At 40.8% G+C, this 11,835-nt stretch overlaps 1 protein-coding gene across 3 annotated transcripts in view; it reads right to left on the minus strand.

Annotated features, from left to right (window-relative positions):
* Positions 1–657: 657 nt before the first annotated feature.
* CAPNS1 (calpain small subunit 1) overlaps positions 658–11,835 on the minus strand; it is an 855,931-nt gene continuing 844,753 nt past the window's right edge. For all 3 annotated transcript variants that reach the window (XM_044054119.1, XM_044054033.1, XM_044054195.1), the window contains exon 11: positions 658–1,606. In XM_044054119.1, coding sequence (XP_043910054.1) covers positions 1,580–1,606 — 27 coding nt within the window. In that variant the 3' untranslated portion in view covers positions 658–1,579. The remainder of the gene's footprint in view (positions 1,607–11,835) is intronic.

Here is an 11,835-nt window from a genome sequence, read left to right on the forward strand (position 1 = left end):
ATTTCACATTTTTTTTAAACCCAGATGGGCTTTTGTCTTCATCAGCCATATTATACAAAAGGCAATGGAAAACATATTTTAGTTCACAGAAAACTTTTTTGTAAGATAGTCGGAAAAAGGCAGGAATACCAACAATGGTATTAACTACAGTATTAAGAACTACAGAACAGTAGAAGTATAGTAGTGATAGCACATGAGACAGTACAACAATACTAAAAGGGTGAAAAGGGAGGAGCTTAATAGGAGAAAACCAAGATTTAGAAAGAATAAGCTGTAACAATATTCAAAAATAGAGAAAAAACTATTGTTCTTTAGAAAAAAAGAATCGGCTATCTGCTCACGAGAAGTTGCAACCTTTTTTTCCGCTTTTAAGTGCAAACAAGATCTAAGGTAATTGTGGTTGATGCACTGTGGGTAAGGGAGTTGCTCGAGAGTTTCTGGTTGCCATGAGCTTTTGCAATGGCAGAGTCTAATCAGAGGGATCTGATCCAAACTCAAATTGAGAATAGAATAAATTCCTTAATACAGCATCTGTTACTGTAGGCAGCCCATAATGACCCCATTAAAGCTAGGCCTGTAATTGCAGTTTTTGAACTGTGCTAGCAAAATGTCAACACTCATTACCAACTCAATCAAACCACACAAAAAAGTACACAGTTTCTGTAAAAGTAGTTTTATTCTAGGTTTTGCTGAAAACTCATCATGCAATCTACAGAGACTCAAACTGCTTTAAGGCCCAAAGAAACAAGCTAGCTTTGTTATCCACTCACAGAAGTAGTCTTATGTAGGAACTAACTTGTTCTCAATGTCCTCCATATTATATGCATTCAAAGGTTTACCACAGGGTAGACATTACCAATACAAAAGTAATGCCTTCCTTGGGACAGATTTTTTTTTTATAGACTTTAGCCTTTCCAGTTATTACACTGCACAGTCAACTGGACAAAGGCTAATTCAATAAACTAATGCAAAAGCCAGGAGACAACTCCCTACTTTTTTCCAAGAAATTACCTTTATTCTTAGTGGTTCATGAAAGAAGAGATCTTAGGCAATACATCTTGAAACTGGAATCTAACGGCCAGAGTCAAATAGCAACATCCTGAAGGAAGATACCTGTTTTTCAACATACAGCTGTCCGTTCATGCTTAAACAATTTCTGCAATGCATGCTCACTTAAGGGCAGTACAGTGAAAGGTCATCACCATGATCACTATTACAGCTCTTACAGAACACATTCTGTGAACGTTTAACTGCAGATATAAAATGCCCAGCTGATGACTGGCACTACAAAATAAAAAGCAAATGTGAGAGAGTTCTATTCAGGCTGTTCAATCTGAATATAACAAAATATATATAGGTATACAGGCACAGTAAAAATTATACTAAAAAGCTACTGCATAACCTTACTTAAACATGCCTAACAAAGCATAACACAAACACTGCATATTTCTTTTGGGCCGTTAACAAAACAGTTAATCATAGTTAAAAGTCATCTTTAGAAGGATTACAAATTGCAGTACAAGGGATTCATCTGCAGTAAACTATTTTGATCTTTCGTTCTTCTCCACATTTAGTGCACTTAAGAATACATGGTGAGTTGCAACCACTGAAAGAAAAAAAACAAACATTAATACGGGATTCATGCTCTAGTAGTCCTTAAGACAAAAGCTACAACTTCTACTTGATGTGCACAAGTACTTTTCCGACTGACAACTTGAAAACTGTATTTACTATTTGGTGACTGGGATAGAACACTGATCCAGGTGGACTTTTCAGATTAGCCCAGGAAAAGGAGCACAAAGTAAAACAAATAGCTTACAGTACAGATGGAGTACAAAACGATATTAAGCAAGAAAAATAACTTATTACCATAATGTTTCAAAGCTTGCAGCAAACAAAACTCTCAAGTTTCTCCCTTAACCACAATGCACCTACCCAATTATCTCAAATCTTGTATGCTGCTTCTGGCTATCGGATGCAGTCTACCAGTTTCTCTCGAGCTGCATCAGATACGTTTTTTGTTCATAATTGTTTCCATTAAAGAGAATCTGTAGTTTTAGCTTTTAGTCTTTAGTGTTTGTGATTAACATCTATGTTGTTTATTCTCCCTTGCCCTTACGACTGTCGTATTTTCCTACATACCAGTATTCCCTTGCCTCCCTTTCCATACTACTGTCTTTAAAATGTAACTTTTCTCTTGTGCAGCTACTGCTGTCTTCTCATTTCCTTTCATATTTCGTGCACTCATTGAGGATAGAATGAAGATTGACAATATCAGATCAAATCGTTCAGTAACAGTGGGAGTCTAATACAATATACAACATGCAAAATCACAGAAGTCTGTCTAACAAAGAAAATGCATCTAATACAGTGGTCTTTACAATTCCATTGATACAGTTACTGTAGGGTAGTTTGGACTATAGTGACTTGGGAAAATGTGGACTGGGGAGGAAAGGCAGAAAAAAGTACAGTACAATAGTGGCAGGTGGATGCGGTGAGGATGGGGAAGTGGTGGAGAGAGAGCTAGAAAGATGGTGCCTAGAAGGCTACAGGAAAGAGAAGAGAAAGATGGGCTACTCTAACATGGACACGTCTTAGTGTTAAGTTATGATCTGAATAGAGAGGTTGGACAGAGTAAGCATAGAGAGCTCGGACAGAGTGAACATAGGGAGGTTGGGCAGAGTTAGCATTGCAGAGTTAAATGTTTTGTTGTGAAAAGCAGTTACAAGCAACCCTTTTGTGTAAAACTGGAGGAGAATGTTTGGGTCTGCAAGGTGTGACTCATGTCTGAGGTGCCATTACAGAGTAGGTATGGTAAGTGGAGTGAAGTTTTTCAAGTGAGGCAGCAAGGGGAGAGAAAGAGAGGATTGACACTCAAGGTTGTAGGAGGTTGTTGAAACAGTCGGCTAGAGAAGAAAATAAATGCATCTCAGTACAAGTGTTTGTGTGGTAGGTAAAGTTGGAGTACGTATCTTTCACCAATTAGGATTCAGCAGTGGTGTTCTCTCTGGAAGGCCAACTGGGGACTCCACACAACTGATTGGATGGAGTCTGCAGAGCTGAATGCTTTCTTGGTTTAATTTCTCCAAGTCCTTTGAGGTTCTACTACCATGATGTGAATGGAACACATTCCTAAGTCAGGGTATGATTAAAGTTCATGAAATGAGTATTGTTTCAATATTTGATGTTAGCCAAAAGTTCTCTTCATAGCACCTGGAAGGTGTCCAGAATTGACTCCTTCCGCAATTCATATGGAGTTGCATGTACTGGCAGATCTAAATACAACTGTAGATTTTTTATGAGATCTATTTCTTCTACTACTATTGGAACTATCTGGGTAGATTTCTTCTGCAATGCTCTGGTTTCTGCTTGCAAATCCTATTTTATGACTTTGTCTCTCCTTGTACGAGAGGCACTATAACCGCTAGGTTTATCAATTTCAATGATCAATGCCACTTTTATCTTTCTTCATGGACTACTATACTTGGTTTTCTACCAAAAAAAAAAAAGATGTTGATGGATGATCCCAAGTGATATACATTTCATTTTTCTCTGCAATTCTTTGTTGTTCATCTTTCCATTGCTTCTTAGCTACTTTTGTACTGCAGTGTTTGCACAATCCTCAATGCAAGAAACTTGCCACATTATTGTGCCTTTCAGTGAACATGCCCTCTGCCATGAGTGCATCAGACCCAGCAACAAGATTTGCAACTTTTTGTTTTTAACAGAGCCTACACATTTCTCCCACATGTTCAATGGATTTTGTAAACCAACGTGTACGCAAGTCCATTATACTGGGCTGCCATTATCAACCTTTCATTGCTCGGTTTCAATTCGCCTCTCCTTAACCATTCCTCCCTCAAATCCTAAGCAACATGAGGTTGTTCCACGATATTTCTATGCTTGCCAATATATTTGGAGCTTTTGTACATTCTTTTCCTTCTCATCTGATCCTTCTTATATATTTTTTGGCACATTCAGTTGCTATCAGATTTTATCTACTACTTGTTTGGATTTCCATTCCCACTTGCCACCTGAATGCTTCTGCTAAACAAAGCAGACAGGTCATATTAGACTTCCTCTCCCAGTGATTTTAAGATTTCCACTATACTCGGACCTGATGAGGTCAACAGATGCATATGTGCAAATCTATACATGTAATCAGTTTCATGAAGGCCTACATCTGCTTCACTGCAATGTATATATAATCATGGTATACACTGATTTTGATACATCACATAAGCCTGAAGCAGTTTTCTAGGTTTTCTGTCCAACTGATCCAATACCTTTTGAGGCCAGTCAGTCAAATCAAAACAGAATTAAAACAGGAAGGGCAAATTGGTTTACAGCTTGGACTTTATTCCTAGACGTCAGGGCTCTTTTCAATATTTTGTCTTCTACAGTATTCCTTACAGAGTTTTATTTGCATTTGTACATGCTTTACTGCCAATCCTTCAGTTCCCAAATATGTATACACTCCTTCCAGCTTATGTTCCTTTATACTCCTTCCAGCTCATGTTCCTTTATACCATTTCCTGTGCTAGACTATTTTCTTAGTACTGCACCTTTCCTACTTTAAACATTACTTTCTCACATTTATCAAGACCAAATATTCTCATATCTGATAAAGTTTTACCCACTTGCAACTGTGCTCTCAATTCTGCATCTAATGAACTACATAATTTTAAGTCATTCATAAAAAGCAGATAAGAACTCTATAAGCAAGTTTGTTTTTTGGGAGCAAAATTATAAACAAGACCTCACCTGTTAAACAGCTTAATAGGTTAGGGAAAGAGAAAACAGCAGCGGTAACAAAGTATCACCCTGGAAAATTGGTCTCTGAATTTTAATCCCTGCATAATTTGCCCTTTATTGTGGTGTAATTGCAAAGTGGTTTACCACTGTTTAAGTCGCTATAATGTAACTGATCAATGTAAGATGCATCATACATCTGTAAGCACTCTATGAATGTGAGATGCTGTCAAACATTTTTGAAATCTATCCATGCCATACTTAGATTTTTCCCCTTTTTGATTGAGTTTTCTCCCACGACTACAAACTCTCTTGACATCAAATTCCAGTACGTATCTTGTACATCATTGGAAGGCAAGTTACCGGTCTATAGTTTTTAGAATGACTTACAGGTCCCACTTTTGAGGGGCATCATTTTTCTGCTATCAGGTTGGTTGTCTGGGATGTGCATACAAGTAGTTCTTACTTGAGGCTAAATCTTCATGTAAAGATGTTAAACAGTTTTAGCCACAAGTTATGCACTTCATCTGGGCCTGCAGTTTTCCATTTAGGAGCTTTTCCTAATTTTCCTCCAATTTCTCTGCCCATTATTTTGGTTCATTTCATAACCTCTACATTTAAAATTCTTACTGTTTCTTTTATTCTATCCTTTCCAGCATCTTTCTTATGCTCACAGGGTCTTCATAGATTTTCTCCAAAATGTGTATTTCTTCTTTGTTTTGTTGGTGTTTCCATTTCTTTTGTTTCTCCAATTCTCTAGAAAACTTTTTGGGGTCATCAATGACTTGCTTATTATGTACTTTACCTTTATACTTATCTGCACAAGTTTTTCTGCCTGTGCCGATATATGAAAGTTATGTATTTAACCATAACACATCCATGTCTGATTTTTGTCCTGTTCAACATATGGGATTCAACATATGGGATCGATCCAACTGGATCAGACTTTGGCACTGCATTTGAAGCTTTCACAGTTCCATGACTGACTCCTCCCCTACCCATAATTCAATTAACTCTAATCCAATACCTAAGAGTTTGCACGATATCAAAATTGTCATAACTATATATGAAAAAACTATGGAGACCTGAGCTCCAAAACTGAAAAGGTAACCAAAGAGAAAAGTGCCATGGCCATGAAAACAGAACTGTCAAAGAGAGGGTGTGATGTGGCAACCACTCAATCACCTCTAGGCTGTGCACAAAAATATTTGTTAAGGGGGCTGAAGGGAGAGGTTGAACACGAAAATCAGACAAGGACCTATGTTGTATATTTTCATCTGATTCAACATATTTGTGTGCCCTGCTGGCTCTGAATATCGCTCACCTCTGGCTGCATTGTATTTTGATGTGAAGCTCATCATTTAAGGTTTGATCACTTCTATTTTCTATCTTATTTTAGTATTACATTTGTTTTGTTTTAAGTTTTCTGTTCTGTTGAAGTTTTATGAGTTCTTGGCTGGGGTCGGTTAAAAAAAAAAAAAGTTACCAAAGAATTCATTTGCAAACTGTGAATAGAATCAGTTAATTAGTGGGAGGAGCTGAGAAACAGCATTGCTCTTATTTAGAAATATTTGTATTTAGCCGACGTATGTGCTCCTGCTTGCTCTGAATATCGCCCATCTCCGACTGCATTTTAACCCTCACTGTGTTCTTAAATTTGGTGACTTGGGATGCCCGCCCCTACTACAAATCTCATTTTGGACCCCCCCCACAGAGTCTCATCTCATCAGCTCATTCTACTAAGGAGAGAGTCATTTAGGAAGGCCCACCCCCTTAGTTTCTCAACCGGCCCACCCCCTTAGTTTCTCAACCTTGAACCATCTTGTTTCCTCCCGTCCCACAACTCCACCCAAACAAAATCCACTTTATTCATCTGCTTTTACTGTATTTGTGTTTCTTCCTACTTTATTCCATGTGCTGCATTTATTACTGCTTGCTAGTAGCCTGATTAAATTGTGACTGTTATTCTCAGCCTTTTGGTTTAAGCACTTGGGCTTCAGGCCAGTTTTGCATTAGGAAGGTTTGCAGTCTACACTCTTGTGGCAGGAGAGGTAGCTTATAGCCTTCTAAGTTGGGTATTGCTGGTTGAAGGCTTAGTGTGTCGATTTTAAAAGTGTCTTAGTTCAAGATTAAGCACTTGGGCTTCAGGCCAGTTATTTTACATTAACAAGGTTCGTGATACACATTCTTGTGGGAGGAGCGCATAGATTCTGCCCTTCTGAGCTGGGAATTTCTAGTTGAAGGCACATTGTGCCTGCTTATTTGAACTGTTTCTTTCTGAAACAGATGCACCTTGTTTGTTGTAGGACAGACTAGATTCAGGACTGCTGAATCTAGATCTGTTTATATAAACTTGAGAACTAATCCAGGCCATCTTTTTTGGAGAGCGTTTACCTGCACCCTAGTGGCAGGAGTGTGCAGTTAGATCTCGTCAGATTAGTTTTGAGCATTTTTATTGGTTAAATGGTTAATTTGTTTAAATCAGTTTGCTCTTGTTTGCTGCTGTTATATTGGAGTGAGCATCTGTTCTCCTGTGTTAAATCGACCTAAACAGAGTTTAAATATCTTAGCATATAGTCTGGTCACAGGTTTTGCTGTATCCAGATCTGCTTGTGAGATTCCTGTGTTTCCTGCTAGGCCATCTTGCGTCAGCCAGGGCCTGACTGCACTTAGTGGGAGTAAGTGAACTGGTTGGAACTGGTCTGGCATACAGTGATTAGCCAACAGCTCAGGACAATGGGTGATTAGTCAATTCCAGCGTTTCTATTTTACTTTCGTTTTTGTGGTATTTAAAACCCTGCGTTTGCACAGGTTTGTGCTTGTTTGCATGTTGTGCACCGCCACTGAGTTGTTTTAAACATCCCATGTGAGGTGTTTCAGCTGTATTTTTTACCCCTTAGCATCACTCCTCTAAGTGAGATGCTCACTTGAAGCTACTGTATTGATTTTATACAGCCTTACTCACACCTATAGGTACTCTCCTCAGATAGTACCTACTCCACTATCCCTGACCTCTCCCACAGATTCTGACAACCATGGATGGACAATTTCCTATGGTTTCTTCTCCTAGTCTGGTTATCAGCATATCGAGTGTAGCAACTGCCTTATGTACACAGGCAACCCTCTACTACAACCACCTAAGAGCACAATACGTGAGAGATGCAATTACATTAAGAACATAGAATCCTTGTTCACAAGCCAGTACATCTGGCACTGAGGAGGTTGTCTGCACAAATACCATACCTCTACCACCACCAACACATGTACAACACACTCCTACATATGTGAAAGTTCTCAACACAAACATACCTACACAAGACAGATCTACGAAGGAAATACACATGCATGTCACAACCCATTGCACCAAGCATCGCAGAGTACACACACCTGTGTCTCAGCCTCTATGGCCAAGCCACAAACCCAACATACTAGCCATAGAAGACTATCGTGAGACACACAGATGTGCTCTTCAGGCTTAACAAGGAGAAAATCATAGTATGTTGCATGTCAAGTGCTATGATCTGCCATATCACACATGCACTCAAGTCTCTTAGGCACTGTTAGGACTCTGTCATAGTCCATGTTGGTGTGAGTGACTTGAGACATAACTCTCTGGACTATATGAAGAAAGGCATGATTGAGCTCGCTGAGTGTGTGTCTCGGGAAGGTACGTCCCTAGCCTTAAGCAGCATCCTACCATGTTCCAGAAAAATGCCTCAATACAAACAGAAAATGATGGGACTTTAACTGGCTTAGTTTCTGGTGTCATTCCAAGGAGATTCAGTACCCGACGGCCTGGGAGGACAGGGCTGACAGACCATGATGCTTTGCCAGAGATGGCCTTCAGTCTCCCCTGGGCTACAGGCTTCTGGCAAACACTCTTGCCTCTCCCATAGTGCCTTCTTTTATGCAAAGTCATGAGCAGAAAACTACCAACATGAAAAATTCTTCTAAACAAAATTTAAAGGTCATGCTGCTAAAGGCTAGGAGTCTCAGCATGAAAGTGCACTCATTGCAAGCATTACTTGCCCTGGAGGATGCTGACATTTGTGCAGTCACTGAAACCTGGTTCACAGCTGCAGAGATCATGCCAGCCTTACCAGGTTACTCATCCTACCATATTTTCAGACCCCAAACGGAGGGCTACAAAGCTAAAGGAGGGAGAGTGTTCAATATTTATCAAAGACGTACACAGCTCCAGACTGGTCAAATGATATACCATGCAGGAGACACTTAAAGTGCAGTTAACTGACAAAACATCTATTCAAATCATAGCTTGCTACAGACCCCCAACCATGACTCAGGACGCCCAATCCATCTATATGAACTTTCAAGAATCCATCAGGATTCAACCCTCTACTCTGATCCTGGGTGATTAACTACCCAACCAGAGTGTGAAGGACCTACTGTAGCCCAAACATGACTGCCCAGAGATGCCTCGACATCAGTCAATGCTAATGCATTGAATCAGCTGATTAACACCGCTACGAGAGGTGAAAATATCCTGGACCTGGTACTAATCAACACAGTAGCCACTGTAGCACCCCTACAGTGTCATCCTCCTTCATAAGATCTGACCATAAAGCAATTACTTTTGTAGTAAGTAGTCACAATGTCCTCTGCACCCCCCCCCCCCCAGCAGGGTTAAACAAAAAAAGCTTTTCCAAAGCTGACTACAATTTCCTGAGAGCAGGTATAATCAGCTTCACAGCCACAATCCCCTTCAGTAGGAACTAGCACTAATGTCCAAGCCTACACCAAAAAACTATATGAGCACCTACATAGCTGTATGACTCGGCAATACCTGACAGGATCAAATAATCTTCCTCAAGGAAGAGTAAATCCATTAGGTGGACAGCAACAATAAACAACTCTAATAAAAGGAAACAATTGCTGTCCAGGACCAAGAAGGAGCAGGTGCCAAGTTGGACACAATTTCCCCTTTGTCTGAACAAGCAAATAAGGTCACTGGTGAAATCCTCTAAGGTTAACTTAGAGTCCAAAATGGCCACATTCACCAAGGACAATCACAAGGTGGTCTTCACATAACATCTGCAATCTGAAAGGTAAAACCCAAATCTGCTCTAAACTGATGGTCACAATAACATACACAAATGCGGTAGATATAGCCAACCCGCTGGCAGACAGGTACAGTTTAAACTTCACCCCCCCCCTGTCCCCATCAGTAAACCAGGACATCCCCAGCACCAGCTCCCCTTCCCCTCATCACCAGGGAGCAGGTGTTTAGTGCCCTCTCAAAGGCAAAAAATACAGTGTCCGTGGGACCAGACAACATCCCTGGCAATATCCTACATAAACTCAGGCATGAGGTCTCAGCTTCATTATGCACCCTATTCAACCAAAGCTTGAGCACTGGCTTCATTCCAGCCAAATGGAGAACAGCCACTATCATCCCTCTACAAAAAGGTGGAACATCCACTGATCCAGGCAATTAAAAGCCCATCAGCCTAACTAACCTGATCTGAGAGGCCATGGAAAGCATCATCATGGACCTTATAAACAAGGACATTGGCAACCTCCAAACGCTTGGCCCCACACAGTCTGGTTTTCTCAAAGGGAGATCATGCCTGTTAAAGTAGGTTGATTGCTTTTAAACAGTTACTAAAGCCATGGACAAGGGGAAAACGGTGCACACCACCTACCTTGCCAAAGCCTTCAACACTATGCCCCACTCTGGCATAATAGTTAAACTCTCCCAGCTAGGCATCAACCCATATGTTACCAGAGGGGTCCTTAACTGGCTCACTGATGGGACTCAAAATAGGGGAAGCCACCTCTAGTAAGTAGACCTGTAACAATCGGTGCACCCCAAGATCAGATTTGGGGTCTACTGTTTGGGATATACTTTTCTGAGGTGCAAGCCAAAACAAGTGGTCTGTGGCTGACCAAGTTTGCAGATGACTGAAAGCTGGGCACGGTCTTCAATTCCCTTAGTGATGTGAACATCCTCCAAGAGGGCCTTACCTAAACTAATGACTGGTGCCAGAAGCATGGCCTCAAACTGATTGCCAAGAAGTGCATCATTATCTCCTTCGGGGGAAATGGAGTCCCCATTAATCACATTAACAATGTACTAATCAGTTGTAAGGGACTTGGGCACCCAGGTTGATAGCAACCTGACTTTTGAGCACCACGTTGCCTGTGTTGCAAGGAAAACTGTCTACATCGCTCACCTCATAAGTAAGGGTATTTCATCCAGGAAAAAGAACGTCACATCCTGTACTTCTCACTTATCAGACCAGTTAAGAGTACAATGCCCCCTTCGGCATTTACCTTGCCAAGCACATGCAGCAGATGGAGAAACCAGAGGTTCCTGTCCAGGAAACTCCAGGGTCTCATACCCTATACAGATAGGCTAAAAGCCTTGTTCCTCTACTCAGTCTCGTACAGACTGCTCAAAGGTGACCTGTGTTTGGCATACAAGGCCATCTCAGACCCAGCCTTGATTGAATTGCTGCATATCCGTAAGTCAAACTCCAGTCCCGCAACCCACACACAAGCCTCAACCTGGTCTGTGACATTAATGGAACTTGTTTGGCAGGAAGACTCTCCCATCTATGGAAAGGACGATAGCCTTGTATCATCCTATGAACCTCTATGAGACAAATTCCAAGCTGTCTTTATGAGTGGCATTAAGGAAGGATATTCCTGAGAATAGTGGAGTCAAAGGAGGAACGAGATCTGGGTTACATGTCCAGCTTATAATGAGTAACAGAGTATGCACAGCAGACGAAGTTGTCGCTGCACAAATCAATGGGTGGCCTCTTAGAAAAGGTTGAGGTAGCCACTGCTCTTGTTGAAAAAGTTATGTCTTACCATAACTTTTCATCTGTGTTGTAGATCTTTAATTCATTACGGTTAGGACTTCCGTTCAGTCCTCTGAACCAACACGGCAGTTACCAAGCTCACGCCAGCCAAAAACTCTCAGCTAAGACCTAGCCACAACGCCCCTCTCAGTCTCTTCAGATCGAGTTTGCCCGCCATTATAGTATAGAGATAAGAGAGACAGTAGGAGGCTCTGCCTGAGCAAATACCTTAACTAATAAAAAAAAATCCTAAAAA

The sequence above is a fragment of the Protopterus annectens genome, chromosome 1.part0 (genome assembly GCF_019279795.1).
Source record: "Protopterus annectens isolate FY-2018-M chromosome 1.part0, PAN1.0, whole genome shotgun sequence".
NCBI classification, from domain to species: Eukaryota; Metazoa; Chordata; order Ceratodontiformes; family Protopteridae; genus Protopterus; species Protopterus annectens.